The sequence below is a fragment of the Oncorhynchus tshawytscha genome, linkage group LG15 (genome assembly GCF_018296145.1).
Source record: "Oncorhynchus tshawytscha isolate Ot180627B linkage group LG15, Otsh_v2.0, whole genome shotgun sequence".
Classification (NCBI taxonomy): Eukaryota; Metazoa; Chordata; class Actinopteri; order Salmoniformes; family Salmonidae; genus Oncorhynchus; species Oncorhynchus tshawytscha.
In genome coordinates, this window is record NC_056443.1 from 1,847,538 (window position 1) to 1,865,315 (window position 17,778).

Below are 17,778 nucleotides of genomic sequence, written 5' to 3' on the forward strand. Positions count from 1 at the left end.
TATTAAACCAAGGCAAGGCCTGCCCAGAGGCTGTTGCTCCATCAAGCCACCCACTCCCACCACACACACAGCGACAGTGGTTTGATTCAGACCAGATCAATTCCTGTTAGTGTGCCGCGCCAAACGCCACAGGTATCAATCTCCCTGGAAACGAGAGAAACTGGACCCCTGTCGCCATGATGAAAGCCCTTCTACCAATCAGCTCTCAGGGGTGAAGCTAGGCTGACCAAGGCCTTGTTCTAATACTAAAACACGCAGCCTTCCTTCCTACCTTACTACCTTCCTTCAAGTGAATTCCAGCAAAATCACTGATTTGATGTAAAGCAAGGACTCCATTACATGTCTTTCACCAATCCAGTCATGTCAGATCAGTGGTTACTTTACAGAAGGAAGGAGGATGTTCTATACTGAGCGGAAATGTACAGTGCATTCTGAAAGTATTCCAACACATTCATTTTTTCCCTCTTCAATCTCCACACAATACCCCATAATGACAAAGAAAACAGCTTTCATTTTATTTTAGCAAATGTATTAGAAATTTAAAACAGGAATACCTTATTTACATAAGTATTCAGACCCTTGAAACTTGAAATTGAGCTCAGGTGCAACCCGTTTTCCATGGATCATCCTTGAGATGTTTCTACAACTTGGAGTCCATCTGTGGTAAATTCTATTGATTGGACATGATTTGGAAAGGCACAAACCTGTCTATATAAGGTCCCACAGTTGACAGTGCATGAAGCAAAAACCAAGCCATGAGGTGGAAGGAATTGTCATAAGAGCTTGTGTTGGGCACAGGTCTGGGGAAGGGTACCAAAAAATGTCTGCAGCATGAAGGTCCCCAAGAACACAGTGGACTCAATCATTCTAAAATGGAAGAAGTTTGGAACCACCAAGACTCTTCCTAGAGCTGGCCGCCCAGCCAAACTGAGCAATCGGGGGAGAAGGGCCTTGGTTTGGGAGGTGACCAAGAACACGATGGTCACTCTGACAGAGTTCCTCTGTGGAGATGGTGGAACCTTCCAGAAGGATAACCATTTCTGCAGCACTCCACCTATCTTTATGGTTGAGTGGCCCAGCCAGATCCCAGAGATGTTCCATATGTACAAAAAACGTATTTCGCTAACATTTTGTTCACATCCTTGTTAGTGAGAATGTATCCTTTGACATGACAATCCACCACCTGACAAGTGTGGGATATCAAGAAGCTGATTAAACAGCATGTCATTACACAGGTGGATCCTGTGCTGGGGACAAAAGGCCACTAAAAATGTGCAGTTTTGTCACACAACATAATGCCACAGATGTCTCAAGTTTTGATGGAGTGTGCAATTGGCATGCTGACTGCAGGAATGTCCACAAGAGCAGTTACCAGAGAATGTAATATTAATTTCTCTACCATAAGCCGCCTCCAATGTTGTTTTAGAGAATTTGGCAGTACGTCCAACAGGCCTCACAACCGCAGACCATGTGTAACCACATCAACCCAGGACTTCCACATCTGACTTCTTCACCTGCGGGATCATCTGAGACCAGCCACCCGGACAGCTGATGAATGTGTGGGTTTGCATAACTGAAGAATTTCTGCACAAACTATCAGAAAACGTCTAAGGGAAGCTCATCTGCGTGCTCATCATCCTCACCAGGGTCTTGACCTGACTGCAGTTCAGCGTCGTAACCGACTTCAGTGGGCAAAGGCTCACCTTCGATGGTCACTGGCTCCCTGGAGAAGTGTGCTCTTCACAGATGAATACTGTTTCAACTGTACCAGGCAGATGTGTGGGCGAGAGGTTTGCTGATGTCAACGTTGTGAACAGAGTGCCGCATGGTGGCAGTGAGGTTATGGTATGGACAGGCATAAGCTACGGACAACAAACACGCGTATTTATTGATGGCAATTTGAATGCACAGAGATACTGTGACGAGTTCCTGAGGCCCGTTGTCGTGCCATTCATCCGTCTCCTTCACCTCAAGTTACAGCATGTCGCAAGGATCTGTACACAATTCCTGGTAGCTGAAAATGTCCCAGTTCCTTCATGGCCTGCATACTCACCAGATATGTCACCCATTGAGCACGTATGAGATGCTCTGGATCGACTTGCACGACAGCGTGTTCGAGTTCCCGCCAATATCCAGCAACTTCGCACAGCCATTGATGAGGAGTGGGACAACATTCCACAGCCCACAATCATCATCCTGATCAACTCTATTCGCAGCGTGAGGCAGCGTGAGGCAGCGTGAGGCAAATAGTGGTCACACCAGGTGCTGACTGGTTTTCTGATCTCCGCCCCTACTTTATGTTTAAGGTATCTGTGACTAATAGATGTTTCTGTTTTCCCAGTCATGTGAAATCAAAAGATTAGGCCCTAATTTATTTATTTACATTGACTGATTTCCTTACATGAACGGTAACCCAGTAAAATCTTTGAAATTGTTGAATGTTGAGTTTGTTTTTGCTCAGTAAACATATCTGCCCCACAGCGTGTCTGAGGCTGCCCTCTCCTGGTGACTAAATGCTACTACAGTAATGGACCCCAGAGTGATGCAGTAGAACATGGTTTTCCAATCTAAGAATAACAATACGACCGTACGATACCACAGACCCAAAATTGCGAAAATGGTCCTCACCCTCCACATCCCCCTTGATTACCCCTGGTCCCATCCACCCTCCCTGATCCAAAATGGTCCCCACCCTCCACATCCCCCTTGATTACCCCTGGTCCCATCCACCCTCCCTGATCCAAAATGGTCCCCACCCTCCACATCCCCCTTGATTACCCCTGGTCCCATCCACCCTCCCTGATCCAAAATGGTGCTCACCTTTCTGACTCTGCTCAGGGTGCCGTTACTGCGTCGCTCTTCGTCTGATAGGTGACCGCTGCCAAAGCTCTCCATGGAATGAGAGTGGGATGAGATGGTCTGGCAGAGCTCCTAAGTAGAGGAGAGTGGAGTCGGGTACTAATTTAATGACTTGGTTTGATCACCACAAGCATCAGCAATGATTCCAAAGACAACACAAGAATCTATAAGATAAAGATGAAGAGAATAACAACATAACACACCTCAAAGGAGTAGTCTCTGTCCCGACACATCTTCATCTCATTCAGCAGCTTGGAGAGCTCCCCTGTCACAGCATCATCTGGGGAGGAGGAGGAGGAGGAGGGGGGAAGGAGATGGGGGAGAGGGAGGAGTATAGGGAGCGAAGGAGAGAGATTACAAGGGGAGAGAGGGGAGATATGGGGAGAAAGGAGATGGAGAGATATGGGGAGAGATAGAAGATGGGAGAGGGGGAGAGAGAGAAGATGGGAGAGGGGGAGAGAGAGAAGATGGGAGAGGGGAGAGAGAGGAGATGGAGAGATATGGGGAGAGATAGAAGATGGGAGTGGGGAAGAGAGAGAAGATGGGAGAGGGGGCGAGAGAGAAGATGAGAGAGGAGATGAGAGAGGAGATGGGAGAGGGGAGAGAGAGAAGATGGGAGACGGGGAGAGAGGAGATGGAGAGATGGGGAGAGAGGATGGGAGGGGGAGAGAGAGATGGGAGAGGGGGAGAGAGAGATGGGAGAGGGGGCGAGAGAGAAGATGGGAGAGGGGGCGAGAGAGAAGATGGGAGAGGGGGCGAGAGAGAAGATGGGAGAGGGGGCGAAGAGAGAGAAGATGGGAGAGGGGAAGAGAGAGAAGATGGGAGAGGGGGCGAGAGAGAAGATGAGGAGGAGATGAGAGGAGGAGATGGGAGAGGGGGAGAGAGAGAAGATGGGAGACGGGGAGAGAGGAGATGGAGAGATGGGGAGAGGGATGGGAGGGGGAGAGAGAGGATGGGAGAGGGGGAGAGAGAGAGGATGGGAGAGGGGGAGAGAGAGAAGATGGGAGAGGGGGAGAGAGAGGGAGAGAGAGAGGATGGGAGAGGGGGAGAGAGAAGATGGGAGAGGGGAGAGAGAAGATGGGAGAGGGGAGAGAGAAGATGGGAGAGGGGGAGAGAGAAGATGGGAGAGGGGGAGAGAGAAGATGGGAGAGGGGAGAGAGGAGATGGGAGAGGGGAGAGAGGAGATGGAGAGATATGGGGAGAGAGAGGAGATGGGAGAGGGGGAGAGAGAGAAGATGGGAGACGGGGAGAGAGGAGATGGAGAGATGGGGAGAGAGGATGGGAGGGGGAGAGAGAGGATGGGAGAGGGGAGAGAGAGAGGATGGGAGAGGGGGAGAGAGAGAAGATGGGAGAGGGGGAGAGAGAGGGGAGAGAGAGAGGATGGGAGAGGGGGAGAGAGAAGATGGGAGAGGGGGAGAGAGAAGATGGGAGAGGGGAGAGAAGATGGGAGAGGGGGAGAGAGAAGATGGGAGAGGGGAGAGAAGATGGGAGAGGGGAGAGAGAAGATGGGAGATGGGAGAGGGGGAGAGAGGAGATGGGAGAGGGGGAGAGAGGAGATGGGAGAGGGGAGAGGGAGATGGGAGAGGGGGAGAGAGGAGATGGGAGAGGGGAGAGAGGAGATGGGAGAGGGGAGAGAGGAGATGGGAGAGGGGAGGGAGGAGATGGGAGAGGGGGAGGGAGAGAAGATGGGAGAGGGGGAGGGAGAGAAGATGGGAGAGGGGGAGAGAGAGAAGATGGGAGACGGGGAGAGAGAGAAGATGGGAGACGGGGAGAGAGAAGATGGGAGAGGGGGAGAGAGAAGATGGGAGAGGGGAGAGAGAAGATGGGAGAGGGGGAGAGAGGATGGGAGAGGGGGAGAGAGAGGATGGGAGAGGGGGAGAGAGAGGATGGGAGACGGGGAGAGAGAGGATGGGAGACGGGGAGAGAGAGGATGGGAGACGGGGAGAGAGAGGATGGGAGAGGGGAGAGAGAGAAGATGGGAGACGGGGAGAGAGAGGAGATGGGAGACGGGGAGAGAGAGAAGATGGGAGAGGGGGAGAGAGAGAAGATAGGAGAGGGGGAGAGGAGATTGTGTATCGTCAAAGGAAGGGGGAAAAATACAATATGTTTTCAACAATTAGCGTTAATTGTGACATGTAAGGCTGGTAAAGAATGGAGAGGTGAGAAAGAGAGCTGAAGTCAAAAGAGAAGAAGCCTCTTTCTCCATCACTCTCTCTCTTTCAATCTACTTTTCTCTGTGGCCTCTTTTGGAATCAATATCTAGCTTCTGCCACTGTGGCACACACACATCTTGGAGTGACCTGCTCACCGATGGTATTTCCTTCAGTGAAAACAGCTAGAGACAGAGTACTACAGTACATAATGATGATGGATCAAACTGGGGTTGTTTCTACTGAACAAATTAACTAAAGAGAGCAGACCTGGCCAAATACACGTCAACACCTTAATATGTTCCTCTCTGTGTGGCGGCGTTCTAATCCTGGAAGTAGTTCCTCCGGTCTGCCCTCGTTCACTGGCCTTCACAGACCTGAAAGCACCACCCTCTCTCCTCCTCCTCCTTTCTCCACCACACCCTCTCTCCTCCTTTCTCCACCACACCCTCTCTCCTCCTTTCTCCACCACACCCTCTCTCCTCCTTTCTCCACCACACCTCTCTCTCCTCCTTTCTCCACCACACCCTCTCTCCTCCTTTCTCCACCACACCCTCACTCCTCCAACACACCCCCTCCTCTCCTTTCTCCACCACACCCTCCCTCTCTCCTTTCTCCACCACACCCTCCCTCTCTCCTTTCTCCACCACACCCTCCCTCTCTCCTTTCTCCACCACACCCTCCCTCTCTCCTTTCTCCACCACACCCTCCCTCTCTCCTTTCTCCACAACACCCTCTCTCCTCCTTTCTCCACAACACCCTCCCTCTCTCCACAACACCCTCCCTCTCTCCTTTCTCCACAACACCCTCCCTCTCTCCTTTCTCCACAACACCCTCCCTCCTTTCTCCACAACACCCTCCCTGTCTCCCTCCCTCTCTCCACCATTCCCTCTCACCCTACAATAAAACGTGTTCAGGCGTGCACGAGCTGTGCTGAATGTGTATTTTCTGCTCCCTCCCTCTCTCTCTCTCTCCCTCCCTCAATAAAGATAATTAAAGGGGAGTGCTGACTGGTGGTGATTGAGAAGAGAGAGAGAGAGAGAGCAGCGGGAATTGTATGAGAGATACCAGTGCACCGCTCCAACTCAGCCACTAGGGGCAGTGTTGGATAAGGGGAAAACACTATGGAAGTTGACTGAGGTAGTACAGGTTCATACCAATAGGCAGTGCTCACCATGTGTGTAGTAGATACAGTGCCTTCGGGAATGTATTCAGACCCCGGGACTTCATCCACACGTTGTGTTAAGTTACAGCCGTACACTTTTTCCCCTCATCAATCTACACACAATACCCCAGAAATGTTTTGCTAATTTATTAAGAATAAAAAACTGAAATTGCACATTTAAATAAGTACTCAAAATCAGATCAAAATCAAATGTATTTGTCACATACACATGGTTAGCAGATGTTAATGCGAGTGTAGCGAAATGCTTGTGCCTCTAGTTCCAACAATGCAGTAATAACCAACGAGTAATCTAACCTAACAATTCCACAACTACTACCTTATACACACAAGTGTAAAGGGATAAAGAATATGTACATGAAGATATATGAATGAGTGATGGTACAGAACGGCATAGGCAAGATGCAGTAGATGGTATCGAGTACAGTATATACATATGAGATGAGTAATGTAGGGTATATAAACATAAAGTGGCATAGTTTAAAGTGGCTAGTGATACATGTGTTACATTAAGCTGGCAAGATGCAGTAGATGATATAGAGTACAGTATATACATATGAGATGAGTAATGTAGGGTATATAAACATTATATTAAGTAGCATTGTTTAAAGTGGCTAGTGATATATTTTTTACATCAATTTCCATAAATTCCCATTATTAAAGTGGCTGGAGTTGAGTCAGTATGTTGGCAGCAGCCGCTCAATGTTAGTGGTGGCTGTTTAACAGTCTGATGGCCTTGAGATAGAAGCTGTTTTTCAGTCTCTCGGTCCCTGCTTTGATGCACCTGTACTGACCTCGCCTTCTGGATGACAGCGGGGTGAACAGGCAGTGGCTCGGGTGGTTGTTGTCCTTGATGATCTTTATGGCCTTCCTGTAACATCGGGTGGTGTAGGTGTCCTGGAGGGCAGGTAGTTTGACCCCGGTGATGCGTTGTGCAGACCTCACTACCCTCTGGAGAGCCTTACGGTTGTGGGAGGAGCAGTTGCCGTACCAGGCGGTGATACAGCCCGACAGGATGCTCTCGATTGTGAGTGCTTTTGGTGACAAGCTGAATTTCTTCAGCCTCCTGAGGTTGAAGAGGCGCTGCTGCGCCTTCTTCACCACGCTGTCTGTGTGGGTGGACCAATTCAGTTTGTCCGTGATGTGTACGCTGAGGAACTTAAAACGTACTACCCTCTCCACTACTGTCCCGTCGATGTGGATAGGGGGGTGCTCCCTCTGCTGTTTCCTGAAGTCCACAATCATCTCCTTTGTTTTGTTGACGTTGAGTGTGAGGTTATTTTCCTGACACCACACTCCGAGGGCCCTCACCTCCTCCCTGAAGGCCGTCTCGTCGTTGTTGGTAATCAAGCCTACCACTGCAGTGTCGTCCGAAAACTTAATGATTGAGTTGGAGGCGTGCGTGGCCACGCAGTCGTGGGTGAACAGGGAGTACAGGAGAGGGCTCAAGAACGCACCCTTGTGGGGCCCCAGTGTTGAGGATCAGCGGGATGGAGATGTTGTTACCTACCCTCACCACCTGGGGGCGGCCCGTCAGGAAGTCCAGTACCCAGTTGCACGGGGCGGGGTCGAGACCCAGGGTTTCGAGCTTGATGACGAGTTTGGAGGGTACTATGGTGTTAAATGCTGAGCTGTAGTTGATGAACAGCATTCTCACATAGGTATTCCTCTTGTCCAGATCAAATCAAATCAAATTTTATTTGTCACATACACATGGTTAGCAGATGTTAATGCGAGTGTAGCGAAATGCTTGTGCTTCTAGTTCCGACAATGCAGTAATAACCAACAAGTAATCTAACTAACAATTCCAAAACTACTGTCTTATACACAGTGTAAGGGGATAAAGAATATGTACATAAGGATATATGAATGAGTGATGGTACAGAGCAGCATAGGCAAGATACAGTAGCTGATATCGAGTACAGTATATACATATGAGATGAGTATGTAAACAAAGTGGCATAGTTAAAGTGGCATAGTTAAAGTGGCTAGTGATACATGTATTACATAAGGATGCAGTCGATGATATAGAGTACAGTATATACGTATGCATATGAGATGAATAATGTAGGGTATGTAAACATTATATAAGGTAGCATTGTTTAAAGTTGCTAGTGATATATTTACATCATTTCCCATCAATTCCCATTATTAAAGTGGCTGGAGTTGAGTCAGTGTCAGTGTGTTGGCAGCAGCCACTCAATGTTAGTGGTGGCTGTTTAACAGTCTGATGGCCTTGAGATAGAAGCTGTTTTTCAGTCTCTCGGTCCCAGCTTTGATGCACCTGTACTGACCTCGCCTTCTGGATGATAGCGGGGTGAACAGGCAGTGGCTCGGGTGGTTGATGTCCTTGATGATCTTTATGGCCTTCCTGTAACATCGGGTGGTGTAGGTGTCCTGGAGGGCAGGTAGTTTGCCCCGGTGATGCGTTGTGCAGACCTCACTACCCTCTGGAGAGCCTTACGGTTGAGGGCGGAGCAGTTGCCGTACCAGGCGGTGATACAGCCCGCCAGGATGCTCTCGATTGTGCATCGGTAGAAGTTTGTGAGTGCTTTTGGTGACAAGCCGAATTTCTTCAGCCTCCTGAGGTTGAAGAGGCGCTGCTGCGCCTTCTTCACGATGCTGTCTGTGTGAGTGGACCAATTCAGTTTGTCTGTGATGTGTATGCCAAGGAACTTAAAACTTGCTACCCTCTCCACTACTGTTCCATCGATGTGGATAGGGGGTGTTCCCTCTGCTGTTTCCTGAAGTCCACAATCATCTCCTTAGTTTTGTTGACGTTGAGTGTGAGGTTATTTTCCTGACACCACACTCCGAGGGCCCTCACCTCCTCCCTGTAGGCCGTCTCGTCGTTGTTGGTAATCAAGCCTACCACTGTTGTGTCGTCCGCAAACTTGATGATTGAGTTGGAGGCGTGCGTGGCCACGCAGTCGTGGGTGAACAGGGAGTACAGGAGAGGGCTCAGAACGCACCCTTGTGGGGCACCAGTGTTGAGGATCAGCGGGGAGGAGATGTTGTTGCCTACCCTCACCACCTGGGGGCGGCCCGTCAGGAAGTCCAGTACCCAGTTGCACAGGGCGGGGTCGAGACCCAGGGCCTCGAGCTTGATGACGAGCTTGGAGGGTACTATGGTGTTGAATGCCGAGCTGTAGTCGATGAACAGCATTCTCACATAGGTATTCCTCTTGTCCAGATGGGTTAGGGCAGTGTGCAGTGTGTTTGAGATTGCATCGTCTGTGGACCTATTTGGGCGGTAAGCAAATTGGAGTGGGTCTAGGGTGTCAGGTAGGGTGGAGGTGATATGGTCCTTGACTAGTCTCTCAAAGCACTTCATGATGACGGAAGTGAGTGCTACGGGGCGGTAGTCGTTTAGCTCAGTTACCTTAGCTTTCTTGGGAACAGGAACAATGGTGGCCCTCTTGAAGCATGTGGGAACAGCAGACTGGTATAGGGATTGATTGAATATGTCCGTAAACACACCGGCCAGCGCATGCTCTGAGGGCGCGGCTGGAGATGCCGTCTGGGCCTGCAGCCTTGCGAGGGTTAACACGTTTAAATGTGTTACTCACCTCGGCTGCAGTGAAGGAGAGACCGCATGTTTTCGTTGCAGGCCGTATCAGTGGCACTGTATTGTCCTCAAAGCGGACAAAAAAGTTATTTAGTCTGCCTGGGAGCAAGACATCCTGGTCCGTGACTGGGCTGGATTTCTTCCTGTAGTCCATGATTGACTGTAGACCCTGCCACATGCCTCTTGTGTCTGAGCCGTTGAAATGAGATTCTACTTTGTCTCTGTACTGACGCTTAGCTTGTTTAATAGCCTTGCGGAGGGAATAGCTGTACTGTTTGTATTCAGTCATGTTACCAGACACCTTGCCCTGATTAAAAGCAGTGGTTCGCGCTTTCAGTTTCACACAAATGCTGCCATCAATCCACGGTTTCTGGTTAGGGAATGTTTTAATCGTTGCTATGGGAACGACATCTTCAACGCACGTTCTAATGAACTCGCACACCGAATCAGCGTATTCGTCAGTGTTGTTATCTGACGCAATACGAAACATCTCCCAGTCCACGTGATGGAAGCAGTCTTGGAGTGTGGAGTCAGCTTGGTCGGACCAGCGTTGAACAGACCTCAGCGTGGGAGCCTCGTGTTTTAGTTTCTGTCTGTAGGCAGGGATCAACAAAATGGAGTCGTGGTCAGCTTTTCCGAAAGGGGGGCGGGGCAGGGCCTTATATGCGTCGCGGAAGTTAGAGTAACAATGATCCAAGGTCTTTCCACCCCTGGTTGCGCAATCGCTATGCTGATAAAATTTAGGGAGTCTTGTTTTCAGATTAGCCTTGTTAAAATCCCCAGCTACAATGAATACAGCCTCCGGATAAATCGTTTCCAGTTTGCAGAGAGTTAAATAAAGTTCGTTCAGAACCATCGATGTGTCTGCTTGGGGGGGATATATACGGCTGAGATTATAATCGAAGAGAATTCTCTTGGTAGATAATGCGGTCTACATTTGATTGTGAGGAATTCTAAATCAGGTGAACAGAAGGATTTGAGTTCCTGTATGTTTCTTTCATCACACCATGTCACGTTAGTCATAAGGCATAAGCCCCCGCCCCTCTTCTTACCAGAAAGATGTTTGTTTCTGTCGGCGCGATGCGTGGAGAAACCCGCTGGCTGCACCGCCTCGGATAGCGTCTCTCCAGTGAGCCATGTTTCCGTGAAGCATAGAACGTTACAGTCTCTGATGTCCCTCTGGAATGCTACCCTTGCTCGGATTTCATCAACCTTGTTGTCAAGAGACTGGACATTGGCAAGAAGAATGCTAGGGAGTGGTGCATGGTGTGCCCGTCTCCGGAGTCTGACCAGAAGACCGCCTCGTTTCCCTCTTTTTCGGAGTCGTTTTTTTTGGGTCGCTGCATGGAATCCACTCCGTTGTCCTGTTTGTAAGGCAGAACACAGGATCCGCGTCGCGAAAAACATATTCTTGGCCGTACTGATGGTGAGTTGACGCTGATCTTATATTCAGTAGTTCTTCTCGACTGTATGTAATGAAACCTAAGATGACCTGGGGTACTAATGTAAGAAATAACACGTAAAAAAACAAAAAACTGCATAGTTTCCTAGGAACGCGAAGCGAGGCGGCCATCTCTGTCGGCGCCGGAAGTTAACTGCACACTGTTAGGGCAGTGTGCAGTGTGGTTGCGATTGCGTCGTCTGTGGACCTATTGGGGCGGTAAGCAAATTAGAGTGGGTCTAGGGTGTCAGGTAGTGTGGAGGCCCTTTACTCAGTACTTAGTTGAAGCACCTTTGGCATCGATTACAGCCTCTTCTTGGATATGACGCTACAAGCTTGGCACACCTGTATTTGGGGAGTTTCTCCCATTCTTCTCTGCAGATCCTCTCAAGCTCTATCAGGTTGGATGGGGAGCAACGCCACACAGCTATTTTCAGGTCTCTCCAGAGATGTTCGATTGGGTTCAAGTCCGGCCACTCAAGAACATTTAAGAGACTTGTCCCAAAGCCACTCCCGCGTTGTCTTGGCTGTGTGCTTAGGGTCGTTGTCCTGTTGGAAGGTGAACCTTCACCCCAGTCTGAGGTCCTGAGCGCTCTGGGGGAGGTTTTCATCAAGGATTCTCTGTACTTTACTCCATTCATCTTTGCCTCCATCCTGAGTAGTCTCCCAGTCCCTGCTGCTGAAAAACATCCACACAGTATGATGCTGCCATCACCATGCTTCACCGTAGGGATGGTGCCAGGTTTCCTCCAGATGCGATGCTTGGCATTCAGGCCATAGAGTTCAATCTAGGTTTCATCAGACCAGAGAATCTTGTTTCATGGTCTGAGAGTCTTTAGGTGCCTCCAAGAGGGCTGTCATGTACCTTTTACTAAGGAGTGGCTTCCGTCAAGTCACTCTACCATAAAGGCCTGATTGGTGGAGTGCTGCAGAGATGGTTGTCCTTCTGGAAGGTTCTCCCATCTCCACAGAAGAACTCTGGAGCTCTGTCAGAGTGACCATCGGGTTCTTGGTCACCTCCCTGACCAAAGTCCTTCTCCCCCGATTGCTCAGTTTGGCTGGGCGGCCAGCTCCAGGAAGAATCTTGGTGGTTACAAGCTTAATCCATTTAAGAATGATGGAGGATAAGGTATTTCTGTTTTTTATATTTAATACATTTGCCAAAATTTCTAAAAACCTGTTTTAGCTTTGTCATTATGAGGTATTGTGTGAGGATGATTTATATGTTTAATCCATTTGAGATCAAGGCCGTAACGTAAACAAATGTGGGAAAAGCCAAGGGGTCTGAATACTTTCCGAGGGCACTGTATGTGTATAGTGTGTGTGTGTTTGTGCGTGTACGTATGCGTGTGTGTGTGTGCGCGCAAGTTTGTGTGTGTGTGTGTGTGTATACTTACTTTTGTGCCTGAGGGAGGGGGAGGCGGAGGGAGAGGGGATAGAGGTGCGAGGTGTGGGGACAGGACACTGGCGAATAGGTTCCTCCATCAACATACTCTTATTGTCCATCATCTCCTCCATCATATATTCTGGAGAGAGAGGAGAGAGGAGAGAGAGGAGAGAGGAGAGAGGAGGGAGAGAGAGAGAGGAGGGAGAGAGGAGGAATAGAGAGAGAGAGGAGGGAGAGAGAGAGAGAGGAGGGAGAGAGAGAGAGAGAGAGAGGAGGGAGAGAGAGACCGAGAGAGAGAGAGACAGAGAGACGGAGAGACAGAAACAGAGAGAGAGAGAGAGAGAGAGAGACAGAGACAGAGACAGAGAGTGTGGTGATGTGATTGCAGGGTTCAAAGGGTTGCAGACATAGATAGAGCAGGGAACCATTTTATTGTACTGATCAAATCAAATCAAATGTATTTATATAGCCCTTTGTGCATCAGCTGATATCTCAAAGTGCTGTACAGGAACCCAGACTAAAACCCCAAACAGCGTGCATTGCAGTTGTTGAAGCACATTGGCTAGGAACTGCCTAGAAAGAACAAAACCTAGGAAGAAACCTAGAGAGGAACCAGGCTATGAGGAACCACAATGATAATGAACCACACACAGAAACACACACAGCAATACAAGGCGTATGGAATGGGAGTGTGAAGCAGGAAGAAACTATGAGCTTCTGTGTCGCTAACACAGACACAGCAGGCTTGTTGAGTTTAGTCACAAGGCAGGAGCCTGGGTGTGTGTTAGTATGAACGATCCAACTAAGGTCAGAGGTACTGTAACACACAGGGAGTGTGACGCGAGCCTACCAGACGAGCTAAATGCCTTTTATGCTTGCTTCGATACAAGCAACACTGAAGCATGCACGAGAGCACCAGCTGTTATGGATGACTGTGTGATAACGCTCTCGGCAGCCGATGTGAACAAAACCTTTAAACAGGTCAACATTCACAAAGATGCTGGGCCACACGGATTACCAGAACGTGTACTCAAAGCATGCGTGGACCAACTGGCAAGTGTCTTCACTGACATTTTTAACCTCTCCCTCTCCCTCTCCGAGTCTGTAATACCTACATGTTTCAAGCAGACAAACATAGTCCCTGTGCCCAAGGAAGCGAAGTTAACCTGCCTAAATGATTACCGCCTCGTGGCACTCACGTCGGTAGCCATGAAGTGCTTTGAAAGACTGGTCATGGCTCACAGCAGCATCCTCCCGGACACCCTAGACCCACTCAAATTCACATACCGCCCCAACCGATCCACAGATGACACAATCTCAATCGCACTCCATACTGCCCTTTCTCACCTGGACAAAAGGAACATCTACGTGAGAATGCTGTTCATTGACTACAGCTCAGCGTTCAACACCATAGCTCTCACAAAGCTCATCACTAAGCTAAGGATTCTGGGGCTAAACACCTACCACTGCAAATGGATCCTGGACGGGCCGCCCCCAGGTGGTAATAGTAGGCAACAACACGTTTGCCACGCTGATCCATAACATTGGGGCCCCTCAGGGGTGTGTATTTAGTCCCCTCCTGTATTCCCTGTTCACCCACATATGCGTGGCCAAACACGACTCCAACACCATCATTAAGTTTGCTGACAACACAACAGTGGTAGGCCTGATCACCGACAACAATGAGGGGGCCTATAGGGAGGAGGTCAGAGAACTGGCAGTGTGGTGCCAGGACAACAACCTCTCCCTCAATGTGAGCAAGACAAAGGAGAGGATCGTGGACTACAGGAAAAACATTGACGGGGCTGTAGTGGAGCGGGTCAAGAGTTTCAAGTTCCTTGGTGTCCACATCACCAACGAACTATCGTGGTCCAAACATACCAAGACAGTCGTAAAGAGGGCATGACAAAACCTTTTCCCCCTCATGAGACTGAAAAGATTTGGCATGGGTCCCCAGATCCTCAAAAGGTTCTACAGCTGCACCATTGAGAGCATCCTGACCGGTTGCATCACCGCCTGGTATGGCAACTGCTTGGCATCTGACCGTAAGGCGCTACAGAGGGTGGTGCGTACAACCCAGTACATCACTGGGGCCAAGCTTCCTGCAATTAAGGACCTAGGCGATGTCAGAGGAAAGCCTATAAAATTGTCAGAGACTCCAGTCACCCAAGTTATAGACTGTTGTCTTTGCTACCGCACGGAAAGCGGTACCGGAGTGCCAAGTCTAGGACCAAAAAGCTCCTCAACAGCTTCTACCCCCCAAACCATAAGACTGCTGAACAATGAATAAAATCACCACCGGACAATTTACATTGACCCCTTCCTTTTGTACACTGTTGCTACTCTTTGTTAATTATCTATGCATAGTCACTTCGCCCCCATCTACATGTACAGATGACCTCAACTAGCCTGTACCCCACCACACTGACTCGGTACCGGTGCCCCCTGTATATAGCCTCGTTATTGTTATTCTTATTGTGTTACTTTTTATTTGAGTCTATTTGGCAAATATGTTCTTAACTCTTCTTGAACTGCACTGTTGGTTAAGGGCTTGTAAGGAAGCATAAAGTCTATACTTGTTGTATTCGGAGCATTTGACAAATAAAGTTTGACTTAAAAAAAAACCAAGACATCCAAATTCACATCCACAAACCCAAAACCACTCACTCCTACAGAACATCCCAGAGTCTTTCAAGGGGCTTAGCCATAACTGCAGATAACCAGGCCACTCAACTCAATGAGTTAACCCGTGAATTCATTATCCTACACTAACACCTCAGGACTAGTGACAACAGTGCATCGTTCTCTGAGAGCAGAAGACAATGGCTGAAGCATTAGGTTGCGTAAGAGAATCCCCCCCCCCCCTGTGTATAGGAAGAGCAACACAGAGGGCTTACATTGTTCTCGTTCCCTATTGGACAGATACACTTCCTGGAACGACTTGTATCAATCTGCACACATCCGGACACTACACTGCCCGGTACTCTAAACAACCACGTACACTGTCACGACGAGGGAGAGAGAGAGCGGTGTGTAAACACATGCTCACGTGTGTGTATGTTAATGCGTGTGTGTGTTAATGTGTGTGTATGTTAATGCATGTGTGTGTATGTTAATGTGTGTGTATGTTAATGCATGTGTATGTTAATGCGTGTGTATGTTAATGCATGTGTGTGTATGTTAATGCGTGTGTGTGTTAACTTGGAACTACCCCTCCCGGATCCGGTAGAATTGTCATCAACTACACTAATTAGCATAACGGAACGGACAAAAAATCTTACTAGAAAATGTTAATATTCATGAAATCACAAGTGAAATATAGTGAAACACAGCTTAGCCTTTTGTTAATCACCCTGTCATCTCAGATTTGGAAATTATGCTTTACAGCCAAAGCAAGACAAGCATTTGTGTAAGTTTATCGATAGCCTAGCATAGCATTATGTCCAGCTAGCAGCAGGAAGCTTGGTCATGAAAATCAGAAAAGCAATCAAATTAAATAATTTACCGTTGATGAGCTTCGGATGTTTTCACTCACGAGACTCCCAGTTAGACAGCAAATGTTCATTTTGTTCCATAAAGATTATTTTTATAGCCGAAATACCTCCTTTTCTTGTACACGTTTGGTTGAGAAATCCACCGGAAATTGCGTCACGACAACGCCGAAAAAAATTACTAATTAGATCCATAATATCAACAGAAACATGGCAAACGTTTTTTATAATCAATCCCCAAGGTGTTTTTCAAATATCTATTCGATAATATATCAACCGGGACAATTGGCTTTTCAGTAGAAGCGAGAGGAACAATGGCCGCCTTTGTCTATTACGCACAAATCACTGAGAGCCACCAGCTGACCACTGACGCAATGTTGTCGTTCACGCTCATTTTTCAAAATAAAAGCCTGAAACTATGTCTAGTGGCTGTAGACACATTAGGGATGCCATAGAAAAAGGAGTCTGGTTGATATCCCTTTCAATGGTCAATAGAGATGCATAGGAACGCAGAGGTTTCAAAATAAGACTCACTTCCTGATTGGATTTTTCTCAGGCTTTCGCCTGCAATATCAGTTCTGTTATACTCACAGACAATATTTTTACAGTTTTGGAAACTTTAGAGTGTTTTCTATCCTAAGCTGTCAATTATATGCATATTCTAGCATCTGGTCCTGAGAAATAGCCTGTTTACTTTGGGAACGTTATTTTTCCAAAAATGAAAATAGTGCCCCCTAGCCTTAAGAGGTTTGCCTGTGTGTGTTAATGCGTGTGTGTGGTTAATGCGTGTGTGTGGTTTTAATGCGTGTGTGTGGTTTTAATGCGTGTGTGTGGTTTTAATGCGTGTGTGTGGTTTTAATGTGTGTGTGTGGTTTTAATGCGTGTGTGTGGTTTTAATGCGTGTGTGTGGTTTTAATGCGTGTGTGTGGTTTTAATGCGTGTGTGTGGTTTTAATGCGTGTGTGTGGTTTTAATGCGTGTGTGTGGTTTTAATGCGTGTGTGTGGTTTTAATGCGTGTGTGTGGTTTTAATGCGTGTGTATCTTAATGTGTGTTACCTTGCATGAGTGCAGTGATTTGCTGGGACTTCTGTGCGGGGTGTTCTCTGAGGATCTCCAGAGCTGTCCTTCCCTGGCAGTCTGTGATGTTGGCATCAATACCTGCAACAGACAGACAGAAGACCGAAACCATGGGTCAGACAGACACTCACACACGAGCAAGCACACACACAAATCTAGCCTCCTGCACACACTCCCTTAACAAGTAAATCTATATACACATTTTAAAGGGGAAGCACTGTAAAGTGTTCCGTGTAGGAGGACAAAGATCCTAAATAGGAGAAACTTGGAGAAATCATCCATAATGTATTTCTGTCTGACAATTTACTGACAGAGGAAGCTAGCCACGTCCATCCTGTATCTCATACACACACACACACACACAGAGATAAAAGAGAAGGTTGGGTGGATGACAGGGGTCAGACAGTAAACCAGTACAGGCCTGTCACTCTCATCTAAATAAGCCCCCCGAACAAAAACAATATGGCCGTCCGGGTTCCTCACAGGAAGTGCAAAAAGACAACAGAGCAAACAGGAAGCGATTGAGGAAAATAAGGGGGGAGAGGAGTAGGAGGTAGGACAAAGAGCACACTCTCTCTCCATATCCTCTACTGTCCTTTCTCTCACTCCATATATTCTCTCT

General features: G+C 48.1%; 1 protein-coding gene across 1 annotated transcript in view; it reads right to left on the bottom strand.

Annotated features, from left to right (window-relative positions):
* LOC112267806 (ankyrin repeat and sterile alpha motif domain-containing protein 1B) overlaps positions 1-17,778 on the bottom strand; it is a 326,014-nt gene that overhangs the window by 196,582 nt on the left and 111,654 nt on the right. Inside the window, 4 exon segments of the mRNA XM_042297888.1 lie at positions 2,821-2,931; positions 3,063-3,139; positions 12,599-12,727; positions 17,136-17,237. Coding sequence (XP_042153822.1) covers positions 2,821-2,931; positions 3,063-3,139; positions 12,599-12,727; positions 17,136-17,237 — 419 coding nt within the window.